General features: G+C 40.9%; 1 protein-coding gene and 2 pseudogenes across 1 annotated transcript; 1 reads left to right on the top strand and 2 right to left on the bottom strand.

Moving 5' to 3' along the window:
• Nucleotides 1–7,085: 7,085 nt before the first annotated feature.
• On the bottom strand, nt 7,086–9,143 carry LOC143907314 (uncharacterized; annotated as a pseudogene).
• A 6-nt stretch (nt 9,144–9,149) lies between these two features.
• LOC143907096 (uncharacterized) lies at nt 9,150–10,104 on the bottom strand (annotated as a pseudogene).
• A 6,779-nt stretch (nt 10,105–16,883) lies between these two features.
• LOC143907312 (uncharacterized) lies at nt 16,884–17,552 on the top strand. The gene has a single exon (XM_077423995.1). It carries the CDS (start codon nt 16,884–16,886, stop codon nt 17,550–17,552), a length of 669 nt encoding a protein of 222 aa, XP_077280121.1.
• The last annotated feature ends 7,048 nt before the right edge of the window (nt 17,553–24,600 follow it).

Below are 24,600 nucleotides of genomic sequence, written 5' to 3'. Positions count from 1 at the left end.
CTAATTCAAATCCAAATTTTATGTTTATTTTTATAGGAGAGAACTTATTAATTATTCTAAAAGCCTTGGATATATTTGTTTTTACCGCAATTTTATTTCGTAGAAAACCTAATATTAATAGACACGTAATCATCTACGTGAAATATTATATTTATAATTGCAACGTATAATAATTAATAACATTAACTGATAGTAATTTTAAATATTTACAAATACATTCATTAAACCAAATTAACTAAATAATAAAAGTAACAAAAATACTGTGACGTGAACTAATATTATTTTCTAAGACTCAAGCACATTTTCGTAGATAATGCATTCACTTGTGAATTAATGGTTGCGGAATAACATAAACTTATATTTCCATACCCCGTTCTAAAATGTTAAAAAGATATGTTAAATAGTTGAATACGACTAAATTAATTACTAATTATAAAAAAGTGATATGTACTGTTTTATGACATAACCTCAAGGTACAAGCACATTTTCATAAATGTGAACGTATTCACTTGCGGGTTGACGTGTGTGGAATATTGTAAACTCACATTCTCTTACCACGTTTACAAATGTTGAAATTTATACTAAATGCGCTGAATTGTACGTAAATAAGCAAAAACTGACATGTAATAAATTATGGCCTCCCGTTAGTTTCCAAGACATAAAAATTTTTCCGAAATAATGTGAACGTATTCACTTGCGGGTTAACGTCTGCGGAATGACTTAAACTCGCACATTTCCTTACCATGTTTTCCAATGTAAAAAATTATATTAAACCTGTTGAATATACGTAAATAAGCAAATATGTACATTTTATAGCCCAACGGTAGCTTCCAGGACACAAACAAATAATTTTAAAGAAGAATTTAATCATTTAACTAAACAACGCGTTTCTGGTATTATTTATTCTAAGTCTTTTCCAAGTAACTGCTAATCAATTTTGTGATATATGGATAAATATACTGATAACCATTTATAATTTTGTTGAATAACATTTAGACTTCATACATAGAAATTACGTTCCTCTTTTAATCATTTTTTCCAACGACATGCACTACATGATTTTGTGTTGTAACTTACGATAACACAGCTTGACGGTATTTTTAAGTGTTTATGAGTTTATTAAACTTGTTAAGTTGTTAGAAAGTAAGGAAGTTGCCATATCATTAGCCTAACGTTAATTTCCAGGCCATAAACAAATTTTCCGAAATAATGTAAAATTATACGTTATAAATTGCGAGTTAATGTTTGTGGAATACCGAAAACTCATATTGTACGTCTTTTCCCGTTTGCAAATGTTAAGAAGTATGTTGAATTCATTATTGAATGTACATAAATAAACAAAAACTGCTATATATCATTTTACGGCTTGATGTTAGTTTCCAGGACACAAACAATTTTTCGCAAATCATGTAAACGTATTGATTTGCGGGATAATGCTTGCGAAATAACTTAAACTTATGTTTCCATATCGCGTTTTCAAATGTTAAGAAGTACTTTAAACCCCTTGAATATACGGAAATTACAAAAATTGATATGTACAGTTGTATGACATTGCGACCGTGCGCAAGCGCGGCTCGCGTAGCGAAATCCCAGGAGCCTAAGGTGGTGCTGCGGCGCCTTTCCGAGGAGGCAGTGCGGCTGTTGGCGAGGCAGGCGAAGCCGGACAGCGCGGCCGTGCCGGTTGTGGAGACGGCAGAGGAGCCGGGACCGGCGTGCGAAGCGACGGTCTCGCTAATACGGAGTCCGGGGACCCAGGAGCGGGGTCCGACTCCGACCGACGAGCTCGGAATGCCGACCGACATGAGCATGCTGAAGGAGATCGTGGAGATGCTCGAGGCCGAGCTCCCCGAGATCCCGGAGGTAGAAACGCGCGCCCCCGAGGCGCTGGGAGACGAGGGAACGACCGGGGGCGAGCCCGCCACGGAGGACCACGGGTCCACGATTTCGTTCAGAAGTCCGGAGGGCAGCAGCGGCTCCGAGATGGACGAGACGGAGTCACGTCCCGTCTAATTTTAAGACTAGCGTTTGCGTCCCGAGGATGGGTGTAAAATCGGACGACGTTACTAACTCGTGGATTTCTTTTTGTCGATCACGATCTTTTTTCATGTAGTAGTTTCCTTTTTTTGTTGAATCGTAGTGCGAAGAGCGACCCCATCCGGCGCACCATTAGATATAAGCGTAACGTGCCGCGCCAGTATGTTTTCGTCTTTTGTTTTAATGTAGTTGAGGCTCAAGCAGCGTAACTCCTCGAGAGGAGGCATAGATTTATTTTGATTTTGAATTACGCAATTTTATTTTATTCCCGTCGGCGCGGGTACGGGAGGTCATGCGGCGGCATAACAGGGCTTGAGCCAAACCACACTTTCCAGGAAAGGGGAGACTCCCGTGCGGATGACCGGAAGGCTTCCACGCAGTACGACGGACGAGTCGAGACAAGCCATGGGACGGGAGGATGACGTACGGCGAAATGGGGGACCGCGACTGCGGAGCAATTTAGCGCCTCGGCGGTTGTCCGAGATCCGAGAAGGTAGATGCGCGCCACGGAATGGCGAAAATAGCGCGCGAAAGGAAAATGGCGGACCGTCCGCAAACTCAAAGACTACGCGACGGGTGTGTAAAACTAAGAGCCATGATCGTAGAGGGAGGCCCGCGAAAAGCAATACGCGCGTCAAAATTAAGATCCGACCAACGGTAAAAAAGATGGCGGACCGTCGGGAATTTTTCGAACCGACGGCACTGCGGTAAAAGGATACGTCCCTGACGAGGGTACGGGGTCCCCGAGTTACGCATACGGCATTGGCGACGCGATACGGGAACGCGGACAGGAGATAGCGAACCGTCCGCGAACGTGCGCTAGGTGCGTCATCTACGGGAGGTGAGCACTCCTGACATCGGGGGGCACTTCGCCGAGCCCACGTAACCGGGTCCCGGCGAGACCCGTCGGCCGGGTAACGAAATGGCGGACCGTCCGAGAACTCGCCCTAGGTGAGTCATCCCCGGGGAAAAGACATCCCTGACTGACGGGGACGTCCTCACGACCATATCCGGTCGCCGTCGAAATCCGATGACCGGTAACGAAGTTACAGAACCGTCCGCCATCTCGCGACCTGGACATCTTCCGCGGGGAAGAACCGCGGGAATCGTGTTACCAGGTCCGAAATAAGCGTCAGGAGGGGCCGGCGTCGTCAGCGAGCCCGGTACTCTGCACCTGGACGTCTTCCTCAGGGAAGTCGCCCGGATGGAGGTTGTAGGTTTGGTAATATACCTGGCGCACGGGTCGGCGTCAGCGGCCGCGCGAAGTTTGTCGAGTTGAAAAACGGCTACCCCGTTGCCAGGACGGAGCGACGCACGAGCGCAACGCGCGTGGAAATTTCCACGGGGTTCGGCGCGAACGGCGTAAACACCCGCGTGGAAAATTACCGGGGGCCAACGCGCAGTTAGCGGCGAGAGAAAGCGGAATATACGTCGGAGTAGGAGTATACGAGACCAATGGTGGGGAGCTCGAACGAGACAAACAACTCGAGGCAGTCTCTCGGGGATGTTCGAGCGTATAACACGTAATAAGCTTTGCTCTGCGTCGTCGCGCTAAGTCACCGCGATCGTCATACAAGTGCGATAATTAAGGCTCGCCAACATTCGTAACAACCGGGAACGCCCGCGGAACGCGTTAATTGTCGTCTTTACACTGACGAACGGCCTTTTTAGACCGAAATAAGTTCGTGCGTCGTAGATAAACGGGGCGTGTGTGCCCACGTATACGAGCGTCCGACATCTTTTGTGACTTGAAGTTTTGTGAACAATCAACACTGGAAATCAATATAATTGAATAAATTAAACATCTTTTTCGTAAAAGATTTCGGAAATTTATTAAATTGGACTTACCTTCTATTGACCTGATCCATTGGCGTCGATCACTCGAAGTCTCTCGTTGATTTTGGATTCCGGTGGCAGCGACGATCCTGATCGATGACGGCGATGATCCAGCGATGGCAAGAACCTGAAAAAAGAAGAGAATTAGTCTAATTGATAGTTCGAGATATCGTTCGATACTGTTTTGTGTTGACAATCTGGTTGGTGTTGTGCGAATGAGATTAAGAATGTCAGGAATGATGAAGAAGCGTAAAGAGCAAAAAAGTTTAACACAAAGAATTTAGGAATAGCATAAACATAGGTCACAAGAATGAATGGTGCGTAGATCAAAGATGTTTAATATGAAAGACGTAGAAAAATCAGGAATGTAGAACGCAGGATGAATGGCGCGCAGATCAATGATGTTTATCGCGCAGGACGCAGGAAAATCAGAATCGTAGATCGCAAGGATGAATGGCGCGCAGGAAAATCAGGACTGAGTTAAATCTGTAAGTAACAAATCCAAATAATTTAAAAGTCTCAAAAAAGGTGTATCAATTCGTCATTCGGCGTATTCGGTGTATCAACGTAATTCAGCATTATGATAAACTCAAAGCGGTGTATCAAAAAAACATTCATTCGAAATCTCCTTACAGTCTCGAACTGTTCGTCATCACGTAAGAGGTCTGAATCTTACATCGCAGTCTCGAACTGCTCGATCACCTTTAAAGGTGTACGCAAGAACATTCGTTGTCCTTCACCATAATATAAAGCTGATCGCAAAAAGCTACGCGGTAATCACGCAACATCGTGTTGCCCGTCATGACCTCGAACGTATGAATCCGCGGTTAACTCAATCGTAGTAAAGCTTACTCTTACCTTTAAACTTCTATCTACCTTCTTACGTATAAAGACGACGAATTCGAATAATCCGCTATGACTCCATCATTCGAGCAATCCGCTATGACTCCATCGAATCTCCTTTCGAAACTCCCTTCGAAATGTCTCCGTCGAATCTCCTTTCTCCGTCGAATATCCTTTCTGTACGTCTCCGTCGAATCTCGCACTCCTCTCTTTCGAACTCGCACTCTTTCGAACTCGCACTCTTTCGAACTCACACTTTTTCGACTTTATCCCTTTTTATCTTTCGTTACGATATTTTCCTTTTCAAAATAGTTCGCGATATCGGAGAGAGAAGTAAGCAGACAGACAAGAAAAAAAAACAACAACACGAGAAATTCATCGTTGCTAAAATCGATTCTCTGAAGCCGCGTTCGTTGATCGTCACGCTTTTCTCGATCGCGCTCGCGACGTCCAAACCGACGTTAAAGCGGCGTTAATTTCGAAACAGATACTTACCTTCTCGGTGGTTCAAAGGTCAAACCGAGTGGCGACCGTTGATTTCTAAGGACACGTAACGTTGATTCGTGCCTCCAGTAGTACCGTCCGGTTACAACATAACCTCAATTTTCGGGGTACAAGCACATTTTTATAAATGTGAACGTATTCACTTGCGGGTTGACGTGTGTGAAATATTGTAAACTCACATTCTCTTACCACGTTCTCAAACGTTAAAATGTATATTATTAAACGCGCTGAATATACGTAAATAAGCAAAAACTGACATGTAATAAATTATGGCCTAACGTTAGTTTCCAGGACATAAAAATTTTTCCGAAATCATGTGAACGTGTTCACTTGCGGGTCAACGTATGCAGAATCGGGTTGACGTGTGTGGAATACCGTAAACTCACATTCTCTTACCACGTTCTCAAACGTTAAAATGCATATTAAACGCGCTGAATATACGTAAATAAGCAAAAACTGACATGTAATAAATAATGGCCTAACGTTAGTTTCCAGGACATAAAAAATTTTCCGAAATCATGTAAACGTATTGATTTGCGGGATAATGCTTGCGAAATAACTTAAACTTATGTTTCCATATCGCGTTTTCAAATGTTAAGAAGTACTTTAAACCCCTTGAATGTACGGAAGTTATCAAAAATTAATATGTACAGTTCTATGACATAACCTCAAATTTCGGGGTACAAACACATTTTTGTAAATGCGAAATAATTTACTTGCGGGTTGACGTGTGTGGAATACCGTAAACTCACTTTCTCTTACCACGTTCTCAAACGTTAAAATGTATATTAAACCCGCTGAATATACGTAAATGAGTAAAAACTGACATTAATAATAAATTATGTTCTAACGTTAGTTTCCAGGACAATCTTTTGTACATAATTCGTATATGTATACATTTTTTCCAAGACTGTCCTGGAAAATATTATTAGACATATTATGTTTCCAGGTCAGACCTGGAATCCACCAAATGTCTCGGAAAATGCCATTAGGTAGTAAGAGATGTCCCGGTACCGACCATTTGACAAATATATACTTATATATATTTATAATCAATACCAGGTAAAATACGTATATATGTATATACATAAATACATATACATACGATTTTTTGATATATCAAACCTCAAGTGAATCTTGATTCAAGTGGCCTGTTAAGACGAAAGGAAAAATCAGCATTTGTCGTTAAATATTTAACCAAATCCAATGTTGATTGTATTGTCACACGAAGACCTTCAGCAGTTTGTCTCGTTAAAAAGTTTTTCTCTGTGATAGCACCTTTATCGACATGTTACCAAGCATCTGCCAAGCATCTAATTTCTTGAGAGATTTCTCTAAAATTTATTAAAAAATTAAATTTGTAGCAAAATTGTTAGCTTCTTGTAAATACATAAATATGTAATAAATAAAAAAAACTAATATATAAAAGTTAAACAAATCCAGTCATTAACTAATTATAAAAAAATTAATGTACCTTGTAGTCTGTATTTCCAACAGTCAAACCTTCAGAAAACTTATTTCGATTTAATGAATCGAATAAGTTATTAATCCATTCCCAAAAGTTTGCAGTATTGTCACACTCTTCTAATTCAGGTAAAAACATTTTGTAGAATCTTAAACCGTGAGCCATCGACTTACTAAAAATCTGAAATAATGTGTATAAAGATATATTGCAATTCTTAAGTTATTTCTAAACCTTCTAAACTACTGGATTTTATCTGTAAAATATATTAATTATTATTTAAATATATTAAATAAAAAAACAAAACAAAAAGATATTTATGATTAGATTTTTAGATTAAATATTTTAGACGTTTTAAACTTTTGCAGTGTGGATAAATACTTGATTTAGTTTCATAGTTTACGCCTTATCCTTTATAAATTTCTTTCGTACATTTAGCTTTCAAGTTTACGCCGCATTTTGTATGGATTTGTTTCTGATATTTCATGAATATTTCAGTTTTAGTACTCAGTATCAAATCGATATTCTGACAAATTAAATTTAAATGTTCATGAAAGAAGTAAACTGATATATTCACACAACTATATGATAATTAAGCTATTATTTTACCTGTAATGATGTACTGTACAATCGATTTCTAATCGTTTTCATAAGGTGTGGTGGATCTGAAAATACATATATGCGACGTCCATTTACAGTTGTGTGTGTGGGTGATTAAAACTATTAATTAAATTATCTTTTCTTCCACAGACACCAATAATATTCCAAAATTTTCTATTTGTTGCAGCACCATCGGTAATTACATCATGAACTTTTAAATTAATAGTCTCTAATAATGCAATAACCTATAATATAACAAAAAAATTTGTAACGGCCTGATTTTATCGTCAAACGCGGACTGGTTCGCTGGGACGGGAGTTCGACTGAAAGGCCCAGAGACAATAATCAGTGTGATTGCACATGCGAAATGATTTATTCCGTTTGGTTTACAAAATGGTGTAAGCGCGGTATTTGGTCGAACCGTCCGGAACGGGCGGGGTTAACCGATATAGTGCGAAACGCGGTATTACAATAGCTTACGGACTCGGTATGTTACAACGGTCGGGTAGTGCAGGCGTACTCGGCGCGGTGCGGCGCGATAGCGGAACGCGGTATTACCATAGCTTACGGACTCGGTATATTACAACGGCGGGGAAGTGCAAGCGCACTCGGCGCGACGCGGCGCGATAGCGGAACGCGGTATTACAATATCTTATGGACTCGGTATATTACAACGGCGGGGAAGTGCAGGCGCATCGCAGAACGTGGTATTACAATATCTTATGGACTCGGTATATTACAACGGCGGGGAAGTGCAGGCGCACTCGGCGCGACGCGGTGCGGTAGCGGAAACGCGCGTGGGACCGCGTAGTGTATAAGCGGAGGATTTCGGAGTCCCGGGGCGGCGGCAGCGAGAGCCCTCGTTGCGAGGCCGAGCGTGCTCGACCCCGCGTAACCGTGCCTTCGAGGTTAGTTCTGAGGGAGTGCGGGAACACCTGAGAGCCCTCAGTCGAGGCTCGGAGCACCGGACCTCGTTGACGTGTTCCCTAGGAGTCGGGATAGGTTTCGTCCGGAATAGCGGTACGCTGGATATGAGACGAAGTGTCTTTCTCGCCGGAGCGTCGGTTTATATAGCGCTCAGCGCGGCGGGTTCGCTAGGAGGGAGGCCGATCGTCGGGCGCTGTGGTGGGGCGGCGCTACGCCGCGCGCTCGTCCTCGGTGAGGCTCGGCTTCCGTCGTCGTTCGTCGGGAGGCACCGGTGCCGCGCTTGGCCCGCGCACACGGTGTATTCGGGTGAAAATAAAAATGTGGGCGCACCGCGCCCTGGTCTTCGCCCGACTGATCGTCGGTCGGGCGGCATCCGGCGGTGGTTAGCCGGGAACGATGCTTGGCGTACGGGGTGCATTGTTACAAATTATATAAAAATATATTTTGCAATTTCTTATAGAACTTCGAGAAAAAAATACGATATATTTAAATTTTCATTGCATCATATGTACCTTAATTATCAATTGCGCAAGTACTTCTCCAGTTACAGGCCCTTTGGAAGCGGACACTGCTATTGGTTGACAATAACAGTCTGCAATTGGCCGAAACATTATTACTAGTCCATAATCTGCTCTTTCATCAAGATTAAATGATGATATCCCTTCACTTCCAAAATCAATTAACCTTGTATACGTGAGATTCTTAGAATTCACATTAATGGACTCGCGAAGATGTATTTCGTCAAGTAAAATAACTCCATGTTTTTGTATCTCTGTTTTGTCTCTCAATGCTAATTTAAACATTTCAAAAAATTTTGTATCAAAACCGCATGGTGTATCAATAAAAGAAAGATATCTAAAAAAATACATATTGCATTATTACATGAATTAATAAAATTGTTATATTTTGGTACGTGATCACTATTTATGTATATATTTATAGCTAGAATAATTATTCGAAAATAAAAATGTATATATTACCTTTGTATAGTTTTAATACATGGCAAGGATAATATTTGATTATCTCTTATAAAGTCATAAGCCTTAGGTGATTTCATGTGCAATAACATACATAATAATATCCATTCTTCACTATACCTGCGACCTTTTGTATTTTTTAATTTCGCAGCTTTTATTATTTCTTGCACTGCGATTAACTGATTTCGAGAAACGTGTGTTTCTTTTAATTAATCTTCTACATTATTTACAGAAATTTCTTTAATTTTTGTCATATTATCTGCAAGTTCTTTTTTTAATTTATTTATTATATATTTAGCTCTATTTTTTTTTCGCTTTTTCTGCTTTATATTTTTTTCGAATTAGTAAAATTTTCTCTTGTTTTTCTGTGATCGGTACAGTTATTTTAATTCTTTTAATTGGTTTTACTATTTTCATCCGACGGTGCTTTTGGTTTATAGATTTCTTCATAATGGAACAAAATGTACATTTTTTAGAATTAAATGACGAAAATAAATATTTTTTGTGTCTCCACGTGCCACAAATATCTTTATAAGCTTCATTATATTCGACGATTTTAATTACATTTTTACTGTTATCTGCACCACAACATATAGAAGCATTATCAAAAGAAAACAATGTTTCTTGTAACTCATCTATACTATTAATATTCTCATGAATTCTTATGTGTGGTGGAATGTTTAACATGTTTATAGGCTGCCTTAAGATATTTAATTGTATTATCATGTTTTCTTCAAGTAAAACTTCTTTGAAAGGATTAAATGAATATTTGTCCTCATAATTTTCCATTTTGTTACATGTGGCAATAAAAAAGATCAATAATCGTGCGTCATCAGTAAAATATTGCCCATATATCCACTGATTTGGCATATTAAACTTTTTCCTGTTTAGAATATCTATTACGTGATTAAATAAAAACATTGTTGCTTGATCTATTGTATTATTAAATGGTGATATTATTTGTTCATTTTCTTCATTATCTTTAGTATTATGTGGATCATGTACATTTTTATCAATATCTTTTGGATATTGCTTTTCCTTAATATTGTCTGAGATTTCCTCAAACCAAGGGAATTGTGATGGTACAGCCTCTTTACGTAACTTTGGTATTTTATATGGTACAGACTAAAAAATATTTATAAAATATTTATAATACAATTTTTGATAAATTTTATAATTATTTAAACAATTACTAATGTAATTAATGAGTATTTATTTTGTATAAATTATCAAACAGGCATTATTAACTAATGAAAGAAGAAACTTAGAAATTAACAACTTACCACGCCAAGAACATTTCCTTCTTTGTCGTAAATTTCACGTTTCCACAAAATGTCAGTTTTTAAAAAGTGATGATGGCATACAGCTTGTGTCGAATTTATATTTATATCAATTCTTTTTAAAGCTGCTTTCCATACTTTTTCAGGATTTGAAGTATAACCTGACGTACAGCCAAGTGCAAGACAGCGCGGCATTGTTTAATTAAAATAAACAAATGCGGTTAGTTGCATCAGCAAATTTTAAAATTTTTTTTGCGACGAAACACGTTCGGTAACAGCGGTAACAGTGAGCGAATTGACTTAACTTTTATTATAGACCCGTGGTGACTGTTGCCAGCGCCACACAGCGGGCTTGGCGTCACTAAGTAGACACAGTAAAAGAGGACATAATAAGAAGTGTCAGAGGGCTGATCCTCACTCACCCTGACTCCCCTCGTCCAAGCTTCTAACGTCCTCATACATTTCACACTCAACCATCACATGCTTCCAATCCTCGCACTCAGCACCACACGCACAATTTTCAGTTTCAGACAATCCCCTTTTATGCAGGAACTCATTCAAACTGCCGTGACCCGTCAAGATATAGCCTATGGCTCAATCCCCGACAAACCTCGGCAAACCTCACATCCCGTATAAAGCCATGTGTCACTCGTCCCTTCGCACTGCTATCCCATTCATTCTTTCATACAACCAAGCATTCAACAGCTTCAAGCTCTCATCAACATCCATCGCTCTTATTTCATCTTCACTCATAACACCTCTTTCACCCAATCTCCAACCATTCTTAATTCTCACAGTCATACCTTTTTTCACGCACTCCAGGTCCCACGGAAGACCACCCATCAATACCTGCATGGCCTCCGTGGAGACCGTTCTACAGACATTCAAACAGGCGCTCATCGCCACTCTTTGGCATCTGTTAATCGCCACTCGCGCATATCCGTACTCCATGGCTTCATACCACACGCTCGCACCATACATAACACACGCAGCAAACAAACCCGTATATACCACACGCCATGCTCTCTTTCGCAATCCCCATTCCCTCCTTATCACTCGTCTTAACTTTCCCACTACGCTCACACACTTCTGTCTCATACGCTCCAGGTGCGGTTTAAAACTTATTCGCTTGCCCACCCACACACCCAGATATCTCACACTTCACATACCTCACATGCTTCCCATTCACACTAACGCTCGGGTGTCTCGTTTCTGAGCTGGTTGTAGTTTGGAACGTTCCTGGAGCAATTTTTTAAAACCGATTTGTTCCATTTCCTTTTTCGCACAGAGTTAGTTCCAAGCGTCAGACAAACAACAAAAAATAGTAGAAGCGAATACACGCGTCGGAAGGCACCCTTACACACGATAAACTACCCTTCAGACCACTAAAAAAATTCTTGCGTCTCTAAAACCAATTTCTTCCATTTCTCTTTTCGCACAGAGTTAGTTCTAAGCGTCAGACAAACAACAAAAAATAATAGGAGCGAATACACGCGTCGGAAAGCACCATTACACACGATAAACTACCCTTCAGACGACTAAAAAAATTCTTGCGTCTTTAAAACCGATTTGTTCCATTTCTCCTTTGGCACAAAGCAACTTCTAAATGCCACACACAAATTAAATAAAAGACCGAGCCGATACACTCTGCGGAAGACATCCTTATGCTCAAGAGACCTCCCCCCGGATCACTTTAAATATTCTGGCTACGCCAAAAATGATTTGTTCCATTTCTCCTTTGACACAAAGCAACTTCTAAGTGCCACACACAAAGTACATAAAAGACCGAACCGATACACTCTGCGAAAGACACCTTTATGCTCAAGAGACCTCCCCCCGGATCACTTTAAATATTCTGGCTACGCCGAAAATGATTTGTTCCATTTCTCCTTTGACACAGAGCAACTTCTAAGTGCCACACACAAAGTACATAAGAGACTGAACCGATACACCCTGCGGAAGACACCCTTATGCTCACAAAACTTACCCCCGGATCACTTTAAATATTCTGGCTACGTCGAAAATGATTTGTTCCATTTCTCCTTTGGCACAGAGCAACTTCTAAGTGCCACACATAATTACATAAGAGACCGAACCGATACACTTTGCGGAAGACACCCTTATACTCAAGAAACCTACCTCCGGACCACTTTAAATATTCTGGCTACGCCGAAAATGATTTGTTCCATTTCTCCTTTGGCACAGAGCAACTTCTAAGTGCCACACACAAAGTACATAAGAGACCGAACTGATACACCCTGCGGAAGACACCCTTATGCTCAAAAAACTTACTTCCGGACTACTTTAAATATTCTGGCTACGCCGAAAATGATTTGTTCCATTTCTCCTTTGGCACAGAGCAACTTCTAAGTGCCACACACAAAGTACAAGAGACCGAACCGATACACCCTGCGAAAGACACCCTTATGCTCAAAAAACTTACCCTTGGACCACTTTAAATATTCTGGCTACGTCGAAAATGATTTGTTCCATTTCTCCTTTGGCACAGAGCAATTTCTAAGTGCCACACACAAAGTACATAAGAGACCGAACCGATACACCCTGCGGAAGACACCCTTATGCTCAAAAAACTTACCCCCGGACTACTTTAAATATTCTGGCTACGTCAAAAATAATTTGTTCCATTTCTCCTTTGGCACAGAGCAACTTCTAAGTGCCACACACAAAGTACATAAGAGACCGAACTAATACACCCTGCGGAAGACACCCTTATGCTCAAAAAACTTACCCCCGGATCACTTTAAATATTCTGGCTACGTCGAAAATGATTTGTTCCATTTCTCCTTTGGCACAGAGCAACTTCTAAGTGCCACACACAAAGTACATAAAAGACCGAACCGATACACTCTGCGGAAGACACCCTTATGCTCAAGAGACCTCCCCCCGGATCACTTTAAATATTCTGGCTACGCCGAAAATGATTTGTTCCATTTCTCCTTTGACACAGAGCAACTTCTAAGTGCCACACACAAAGTACATAAAAGACCAAACCGATACACTCTGCGGAAGACACCCTTATACTAAAAAAACCTACTTCCGGACCACTTTAAATATTCTGGCTACGCCGAAAATGATTTGTTCCATTTCTCCTTTGGCACAGAGCAACTTCTAAGTGCCACACACAAAGTACATAAGAGACCGAACCGATACACCCTGCGGAAGACACCCTTATGCTCAAAAAACTTACCCCCGGACCACTTTAAATATTCTGGCTACGCCGAAAATGATTTGTTCCATTTCTCCTTTGGTACAGAGCAACTTCTAAGTGCCACACACAAATTACATAAGAGACCGAACCGATACACTTTGCGGAAGACACCCTTATACTCAAGAAACCTAACTTCGAGCAAGTTGCCGGTAATTCTTGAATATTTCTCGTGGTTTAACAAGACAGAGAGAGAGAGAGAGAGAGAGAGAGAGAGAGAGAGAGAGATATGTATTTTTTATTATACTGTTTATTAATACTCTTTAATAATGATAGTTATTGAAATATTAGCGTACTTATTTTTCAGCGACTTATTTTTCAAAATAAACGGAAATCGAATGCTATAACCGTTAGTTCAAACATTCTTTCTTTCATATATTGTTGGATAGTTGGTTTTCATTTGTTTCCTAACATAACCTCTCTTAACTGAGTTTCCTTCTGCACGTACTGAGGGCATAGAAGTTGTTTGTGTATCAGTTTTCAATATCGGCTTTCTTTTCCAATTATTATTGCATTGAAAATATATTATATGCAATAAAAAATGGATATTGGTACAGAAAATCCTTCGTTAATAGAAATACAAAAGTTGGTTAGAACAATGTGTGAGAGATGTGGCGAATAATTTTGAAGATATAAATTTTGATTCACGTGGAAGAGGATCATTTTGTATGTTAGTAAGTACGCTAATATTTCAATAACTATCATTATTAAAAAGTATTAATAAACAATATAATAAAAACTATTGTTTTGTTCTGCAGATATTTCAAAAGCAGAAAAAGATATTTAATCAGAAAAAATTTATGTCCTACAAAAGAATATGGGATTGCAATTATCAAGGCATACAAGATATTGTGCAAAGTATATTACAATCTCGGTCCAGTGTTACAATCAATACTGAAGAGACATGGCCCCTGCTTGATGAAGAAGATAATATATCAAATGACGTTTTGTATAAAATTTGTAATACTGAAAACTGGTCGCCTATAGTACATGAGGAAGATGATATAGTACATGATGATGTAGTACATGAGGAAGATGATATAGTACATGATTATGTAGTACATAAGGAAGATGATATAGTACATGATGATGTAGTACATGAGGAAGATGATATAATTTATACAAATAAAAAGTTCCACAAAGGTATGCATTACGACCAACACGTATATTATTTTCTGACAGTAATAATCTTGAGCATTTTGCAAATGTCACAGAAGAAGATAAAAATGAAAATGAAATAGATTTGGTCAATGATGAATATGTTCCTAACAGTAATAGTAATAGTAGTGATTGTGATAGTTTCATAAATATAATAATAAACAAAATTTAAATGTATAAGTTCAGAAAAAGTTTTCTGACAGTAATAATCTTGAGCATTATTCAAATGTCACAGAAGGAGATGAAAATGAAATAGATTTGGTCAATGATGATTATGTTTCTAAAAACAGTAATAGTGATGATAGTGATAGTTCAATAAAGAATAATCAACAAAACTCAAAATTATCGGTTCAGAAAAAATTTTGTATTTTGCAAGGACGATTTCATGTTCAACGAACTGTTATTTTTGATGAATATGAAAATGTAAATACAAATAAGATACGAAAAGAAATACAAAATAAAATGGTTCATAAATTGAATTGTTAGTGTTAAGGGGCTGAGCCCGTTCATTCCCATCCCCCCTTTCCCCCGCGCCAGATTTCCGTCTGCGTCAAATTCAGTGGGGCCGCGTCAAAATCTCCCCCGCAAGATTCCGCGCAAGATCTCCACCTCAAGATCTCCGAATTTTCCTTTCGCGTGCGCGACTGTGCTTCGGCGTCCCAAAACTCCCCCTTTGCGTCAAAAAAACTTTCAGCTAAATCAAACATCACGTCACGCTTTCGTGATTGGCCAAATAAACGCCTGCTCCGGTTTTCCACGGCGCGACCGCCGAATCGAGAGTCGGAGCAGGCAGAAGACGTTGAGTCGTCGGTTCGTCCGTGCGGGAGCTGTCGATCCTTGCTATACCGCGTTCTCTTTTCGACCACTGTTGCGTGCGGTAATATTCACATTGTGTACGTGTTAATTGGGAGCTGACGCCCGTATCATTCTCGCGATCATCCCAGTCTCGCGCTCAAGATTTCCGTCTCGCGATCAAGATTCAGTCGGCCGCGTCAAGATCTCCGACAGCAAGATTTCCGCGAGCAAGATCTCCGACCTCAAGATCTCCGAATCTTCCTTTCGCGTGCGCGACTGTGCTTCGGGCGTCACTAAACTCCCCCGTGTGCGTCAAATAAACGTATCAGCATAAAATCAAAGTACAAGTGCCTCATTTCTTTCCCTCATCTCGATCCTTCAGCGAGTCTTCGGATTCGCGCAACCTATCGTCTTCACGCTCATTTCTGAGCGCATCCCGGCACCTCACACGGGACGATCTCGTCGAGATCGGCGCCCGAACACTTATAAATTTTTTAATTTTTATATTATAAATTTTTTTGAAATAAACAAAAATTAAAGAAATAGCGCCAATTATAATATTTATTTATTTCCCTTCCTTCTCCCTTCCTTAGATAGTTGTAATTTGCCTGGTCGCAAAATGTATAATTAATAAAAGATATAATAATTTGTGTTACTACGTATAGTTTGGGAGGGATTAACAAAATGCACGTCGTCAGTGCAAAATGTATAATTTTTTCAAATATATCATTAGACTCGTGAGAAAATGTCAACAAATTAATTAAAAGACGGCGATACGAGTCAAACGCGGTACGTGGTGCGCAACTAGAGAATTAATAGTTACAGAAGTAACGAATTACAATGTATATACGTATATACATATATATTCCAACTTAATAAACTGCGCGCCGATTGTTTGTCGGACTTGAAGCACAGTTATCGTTGGAACATTAATACCCTTCCCTCCCCGGAATTAAATCTATACGATTTAATTATTTAAAAAACTGTAAAGAAATTATTGCGAAAAATATTACCTCAGCCAGGATTCGAACCTGGAACTTCCCTCATTCCGTGAAGGGCGTCGTACCAATTCGACTACCGAGGCATGTGGTAATATTTATGAGATACGAATACCCATACAACAGCAGGATCTGTATACGTTGCCGTGCGAAAGTTTTCTCTACGTCGAAGGAACATTGACGGTGACCAGAGCAGTCGACCAAGTCAATAACGTGGTATTGGGTACTAACTGCGTCGCGTTCATGTTCGACGAGATTCGATACGAGCTCGACGGTATGGAGATTGATCGCTGCAGAAACGTAGGAATAACCAGTACGTTCAAGAACTACGTTACAGTATCGTTCGACAGAAGCGTGATCCTGCGAAACGCGGGCTGGGAACCACATAATAACCCGAACGGATATTTCAATTTCTGCGTACCGCTCAACTTGTTACTGGGATTTTGCGAGGATTACAAACGCGTGGTGATCAACGCTTGTCACGAATTGATCTTGATACGAGCGCGCAACGACAACAATTCCCTGGTGGGAAGTCTCGCGTTGGAGCCAACTATCAAAATACTCAAGATACAATGGCGAATGCCTCACGTGGTATTAAGCGAGGTCAACAAGCTGTCGATGCTGCGCACCTTGGAAAACGGACGATATCTAAGTATGGGTTTCCGTTCGTGGGATCTGTACGAGTATCCCCTGTTGCAGAACACGACCAAGCACTCGTGGGCCATTAAGACCGCGACTCAGCTCGAGAAACCGCGGTACGTCGTCTTCGCTCTGCAGACGGGTCGGAAGAACGTCATGTCCGCCAACACAAGCCAATTCGAAAACTGCAACTTGACCAACATAAAACTCTATTTAAACTCGAAAGTTTATCCGTACGACGACCTGAATTTGGACTTTGGCAAACACAGATAGGCGATTCTGTACGATATGTACGCGCGTTTCTGCAAGGGCTATTACGGATAGGAATATCTCGAGCCGAGTCTCACCGTTTCGACTTTTCTACGTAACGGTCCGTTCGTGATCATCGATTGCTCCCGCCAAAACGAATCCGTCAAAAACGCCATTGTGGATGTCAGAATAGAATTCGACTGCATGGAGAACGTACCGCCGAATACCTCCGCGTACTGTCTCATCATACACGACCGCGTGATTAAATACAACCCGGTGATGAACGTGGTGAGCAAAATAGTCTGAGTGTTCGCGGCAATGCGTCAACGTAAATATTATTTTTTCTTTCTCTTTTTCTTTCCATCAGTCTCCGATACAATTATTGAGAGGAGCAAGAGAGAGAGGGGAAGTATAAATCAGAGTGTCGCGAGACGGTTTGCAGAGTTGCGCGACGAGAGAGAGAGAGAGAGAGAGAGAGAGAGAGAGAGAGAGAGAGAGAGAGAGAGAGAGAGAGAGATAAAGAAATCTCGTCATGTCCGTACCAACGTTCGTGGACCTGCAAGGATTTCTCGTCGGGATGAAATTTGTCATGAAGGAAGTGGCGGTGCTAAGAAAAGATTGCGTTCTGACGCAAAATCCGACAAATTGTGCGCTACCTGGTTGATTCGCAATCACCATGGATTACGACGGGAAAACGGAAACGTGCCATACAGCATGGTGAAACGCCTGATTACATTGGCCGTGCTTGGTGTAGAAGAAGACGAAGAAGAAAAAGACGATGACGACGAGATGCCGACTCTTGTGTACGTCAAGGGATGCCAAAAACGAGAATGGCTGGTCGATCTACTGGAGAATTATGCGCGAAAAAACCTAATCGTCGAGACTCTGGATGCGCATTACGAAGATATCGAATCTTTGAATAAATTAGATGACACCAATACTATGCGATGCGGAAAACATGAAAAGAATTGCGCGTTACAAAATGTAATAAAACTATTTAACTGGTGGTCGCGCGCGACGCTATAAAAATTTGCGATCTTTTTTTAAAAATAAGTTTTATATAACTTTTTATAATGTTTTCTTTCTTACTCCCCCTCTTTTTCCCCATCATCACCGTTAGAGTAAGCTTTACTTCCTCCTATTTAAAAAAAAATCCGCTGCGCAGTTCTATAAACATTAATTCCCCCTCCCCCTTTACCCCACCCCAGTACATCATTACTTTTGGAGTTGTCGCGTATACTTGATTAGTTTCATATAATTAGTTTTGTCGTGATCGCTTGTACTGGCGGTCAACTTTTCAGAGTCTAGAAAATGTTCTCCTTTGAAAGATGCAACAGCAGCAGCAGCAACAACAGTGCAAAACGCGTGAATGCCGTGAATTATTACGTGCCAATTTACGACGTTAAAACTCGAACGTATGAGGCCAGATGTAATAGGTAAGTTTTGTTTAGGATATGTGGATATGCCTGCAATACCGGCAGTTCGCGTCAACGCCGTTAGGCGTCGCATTGCCAGGACATCTTCGTGAGTTCAAATTTCTGCACCGACTAGTCACCAAGTCCTAAGTCGCCAAGGCCGAAAGCGCGAGTACGCTAAAGCCTACTTACGGCCTTACGGCGCCCGGCAAACAGCGCAAGTCGCTTACCGAACTCCACGGCGCGAGTCGCTCGGCAAACAGCGCAAGGCGCTTGCCGAACTTCACGGTGCGAGTCGCCCGGCAAACAGCGCTAGACGCTTGCCGTCCTTCACGGCGCGAGTCGCCCGGCTTCAGCGCAAGACGGTTGCCGAACTACATGGCGCGAGTCGCCCGGCTACAGCGCAAGACGCTTGCCGACCTACTCGGCGCGAGTCGCCTGGAACAGGCGCAAGACGCCAGCCAACCTACGGCGCTTGGTCGCCCGGCACGAGGCGCGAGACGCCAGCCAATCAACGGCCCAGCTTTTTGGCAGCACACATGGACTTCTACACACGACCAAGCTACGCGTGACTGCCCGATTCTGGCGTCCCTCGTCGCAGTACAGACCATGGCAGAGACAGAATACAAGTTAAATTAGCCAAAAACACTTACACGCAAACACTTGTAAATAGTCTGTAAATATAATGTTCTAAACGTATATTGAAAAATGTCGCCTACATTTCTAGCCTCCTTTGCGATTCACAAACCTTGGGCCAACTCCTACTCACGCACCAGTAGCAGACTAAGTTAGATATAAGGTAGAATACCGCATAGCGCCCATAGGATAAAAAAAACATATAGAGCCTACCCCAGTTTTTATATATTTGCAAATTGTAATACTTACAATAAATAATACTAATTTCATTTCTTTTATCCAGCATTTCGTTGAACTGTCGCGCGGTTCGTATACTCAGCAGACGATACGCGTTGACAGCTACGGGATACAAATTTCTCGAAACTGGCATCAACGTGGGTCCACCGAGTTACGTGGAGCTCGCCGTTGGAGATCATTGAGGAAAGGAACTGCTGTTATCTCTCGAAACGTGGAAAGCACTCTACGAGCAACGACGAAACATTCAGAATTTTTTTCGCAATGACTACAAAGATGTCCATAGTTTTATAAACGTTGGACCGCTAACGGTGAGAGTTTGTACGTCGGTTAGTAACGTTAAACTCATACGTCTCAAATCTGTAAACGTACGCTTGTTGATGACCGAATCGACGTTGCATCGTATGTTCGATCTCGATCGATGCATTGATGCAAGATTCGATCGATTGGTCAGAATACTTGCGGCAGTCGATGCAAAATTTGCGCAGTTTTGCGATATCGCGTCCACTGTGACGGATTCCAAGGAAGCGTCGAATGTAATATACGCTAGCGATGCGTTCAATACGAATCAGCTCATCGATTGTGAACTCGCAGCTTTAGTTTTTTAGCACGTAAAATATATTATGTAAAAGAAGAGTTAAATAAACAGGCTTTTTTTTACAATTAAATGAACAATGTAATTTCTTTGCGTACATATCCATCCCTACTTATATTTTATCAAATGTTGTCTACGACGAACGTGTCCCGACAGATTCGATGCGTTATCGGGTCAATCATCGTGCCGATGACGTCATTTTTTCCTTTGTATCGCGTACTGCGTAGATAGATTGTTTAGTCTACACGATAACCGCCCCCCTTTTCCTACAAAAATGTTGTTTACGACGAACATGTTTCGACAGGTCCGATGCGTCATCGACAAAACACGCTCCTACGCAGTGCGCTATCGAGTTAGTTTTACCCATTGTGCGCCGCCTAGCGGCGTTGTTGCGAACAAGGCCCTCGCAGCCCGATTGCAAACGCAAACGCGGCCCCCGCGGACCCCCACGCGGACCCCGCGGCGCGACCGCGACCGCGACGCAACCGCGAACGCGGACTTCCCCTTCCGCGGATCCGCGGCGCGGGTAAGTCATCCCGGTGATTAATCAAGGTGAGTCATTACGGTGGTATGCCAAGGTCAACCCCCTCCCCTCCCCCTTCCCCACGTAACTCCATACCTTGTGTAACCCGATACCTTTGTGTAACCCAATACCCTGCCCCTCTCCCCCCTCACTTCCCGCGTTATCTCCTTGTAATTTGATACCCCTGTGTAACCCAATACCCCTCCCCCTCTTCCTCCCCTCACCCCCCACAACATCCGATACCTTTATGTAACCCAATACCCCGCCATTTCCCCCTTCCCCTCACCGCCCGCGAAATCCGATACCCCTCCTCCCTCACCCCTCTCGGAGCTTCCTAGTTAGAAGCGGCCTAGGTTAACTACTTATATAATCTCGTATCTCGGACGAACGTAACTCTTACAATAATCTCGTATCGCGGGCGAACGTAACTCTTACTGTCTTACAATAGTCTCGTATAACTCGTTGAATACTCTTAGCAAAACGTGCGACGTTAATACTGTCTTACAATTTTATATAATTACTCGCGCGACTCGTTACTTTGGATTGCTCTGAACTGTTCGACTTGCTCTCTCCGACTGACTCTTAACGATCCGGAGCGGTCGACGCGCACATCTTCGCGAAACGTTCGATACGTGATCTTCGATCATCGATTACCGACCAGGCACGGACAATAATCCCACATAACAATAATCTAAATCGTCTAAAGTATTACAATGTATTAATATACCTATGCACTCTGATATAAGAGACTTTTATTTTTCATATATTTTGAAAATTTTTTATAAATACTAGACAAAACGCGTTTTTGAAAGTATGCGCAGCAGCTATGTACAACAATTAAATTAGAACGTATTTTTTCTTTTTTATTAAGAGTAACGTACACTTCTTCTAAATATCTTGATACTGTTGTTGTATTCCATTCGTTCATTATAGCATTTATTAATGCCCAACTCCAGTCGACAACTATCACTGAAAATAGTGGCCAAGTAAAACGATTGCACAAAATGGCGGAATGTTTTTAAGAATATACTTATAGCAGTAGTATTATGTACCGAGGTAACCATTTCAGTTATTGGAAGTACAGTACTATTTTTATTAACTACTATGCGTAATATAGAATGCGTTTGCACTTTATATCTTTTGGTTTGCGAATAATAGAGCCAATAGCATCGAAAAATAAACTATAATATTATTCTTATCTAATACATTAATTTGTTTTTCTGTATATATATGTATATACATGAAATGGCAAGCTTGCATTTCATACATATGGATCATTAGATTGTTGATTTATAATATATTGCTGAAATAAATCAGATAAATCATGCGAACAAAGATGCAAATCATTCTTATTATTTTCTTCAGATTTTGCTTTCTGATATGTATTAAGCATACGCAATTCATGAAAATATCCATCTTGAGCAAGTTCTTGATCAACACTTTGTAACGTATTTAATTGCAACATCCGAGGAGACATATATTGCATTTTCATCTTGACCTCTTCTCGCGCTTCACCTTTTAAAATACAAAAAATTGGTTGACCTTTATGTAATATTTCAGTACATTTTGTACTGGAGACAAATATGTCAATAATAGCATTATTTAAATTTGTAATATCAAATTTAAATTGTTGTACATGACTGCTATTTGCGTATGTTATTAAAGAGTCGGTATTACGTTGTATTCCACCATAAAATTGTAATGGACACAGAAAATACAATGCATGTACCATTATGTAGTATTGTTTCTCGTATTTTTGTGTTATTTACAATTTCATATTTATTGAAAATAATACTTCGTTGAATATGAAATCGTCCCTGCAAAATACAAAATTTCTTTTGAGTTAATAATTTTGAGTTCTGTTGGTTACGAACTACTATCGCTTTTATTGCTGAATGTGTAATCACTATTAGATGCAGAATCTGTTTTATTTCCGTCTTCTATTGTAACATTAAAAAAATTATCATTACTAATATAATTATTATCAAAAAGTAATTTATGTGTTGATCTTAACGTATGTCGCTGTGGAGTAGTGGAATTATCACATAACGTTTCGTAATTTACGTCATGTAATACTTTATTTGAATGATTTATATCAATTTCTTCATGTGGCAAAGATGAACTTTCGTGCAAAACATCTTCATTTGAAGTATTATTATCTTCATAAAGTATAGATTCTGTCTTCTTAATATTGGTCTCTAACAGCAAATGTATATTCTGAGAATATTCAGAGGATATCGTAAAGTATAAGATATTATAAGGATGTTCTCAGTATATTAAGTTCATCCTTAGTATATTCTATAGATATATAGGATATTATTGCTGTTAGTTAGGGTAGCAACTTTGGATCTAGAATGTACTATATTTTTTACAATATCTTGTATATTTTCTTTTTGTTTTCGAAATAGCTTTAGGAAAGCATAAATGATACAAATAACAACAATACATATATATGAAATTATTATAAAATACTTGTATAATAAAATAATAAAATAATAAAATATTTGTATAATAATTAATATTCGAACCCACACAGCAAAATATATCATCAAGATATCTAGAAGATATCTGAATGACGGAAAATAGGTAAGCTATGCCGGTTCTAACTAGGGGGCAATAAGGGGGTAGTGAGGGGCACGGGGGAGGGAAATGGGGTTACCGCGTTTTTCGGGCGTCGCGGGGGAGGGGGAGGAGGGAACCGCGTTTTTCGGGCGTCGCGGAAAAGGGAGAGGAGGGAACAGCGTTTTCCGGCCCCGCAGGGAAGGGGGAGGGGGGAACCGCGTTTTCCGGCGCCGCAAGGAAGGGGGAGGGAGGTACCGCGTTTTCCGGCGCCGCGGGGAAGGGGGGTACCGCGTTTTCGAGCGCCACAAAAAATGGGGTTCGTGATTTCAAGCGTCGCGGAGTCCGCGTCCCGTTATCTCCCCCTAGTAGATGTTTTCTCACGCCCCCGTCCCCCGTTCGCGCGCGTCTTCTCGTTTGCGCGGTCTCTCTCCCCCGTTCGCGCGCGTCTTCTCGTTCGCGTTCTCTCTCCCGCCAGCATTATCTCTCTCACTCTCCATTTACCTCTTCTTACCTATCTTCACATTTGTATTCTCTCTCACTTGCCATCTCCATTATTCGCCTATCTATTCGCGTATTCTCTGTCTCTCGCTCGCGGTTATTTCTCTTCGTAGCTCGTATTCATGTCCTATCTCAACAGTATTTTATTTTTTTGGATAATTTTTATTGATTTATTTAATTAAACCCTGAGGACAATATCGCAACGTAATGCTAATGACATAATGGAATAAGAGGAACGGTAAACAAAAAGAAAAAATAATTTAAATTTTTTACCATATTATACACATTTATTTGTAATGCAGCGCATTGTAGTACATGGTCCACTCGCCAAGATACAGATCCATCATTTTTTCGGCAAGAGATGATTAAGCATTTTTTATATCTATACAATGACACGTGCAAAAATGCAAATTTTGCAAGTTTTGCAAACAGCGCCGATGTATGGCTGCGGCAGGCGCGTGCGGGAAGGGTGGATCCGCGTAGAGGGGTCCGCGGGGAGAGAGGGAACCGCGTTCGCGGTTTCAGGCGCCGCGGGTAGGGGGTCCGAGTGCAACGGCTGCGTCGGTCCGCGCTGAAAGGAGTCCGCGGTGAAAAGGGTCCGCGTGACGT

The sequence above is a fragment of the Temnothorax americanus genome, unplaced genomic scaffold (assembly GCF_048541705.1).
Source record: "Temnothorax americanus isolate GAGA-0224 unplaced genomic scaffold, ASM4854170v1 Scaffold8, whole genome shotgun sequence".
NCBI lineage: Eukaryota > Metazoa > Arthropoda > Insecta > Hymenoptera > Formicidae > Temnothorax > Temnothorax americanus.
The sequence above is the reverse complement of the archived record's forward strand: the minus strand, read 5'-3'. Positions and strand labels throughout refer to the sequence as shown.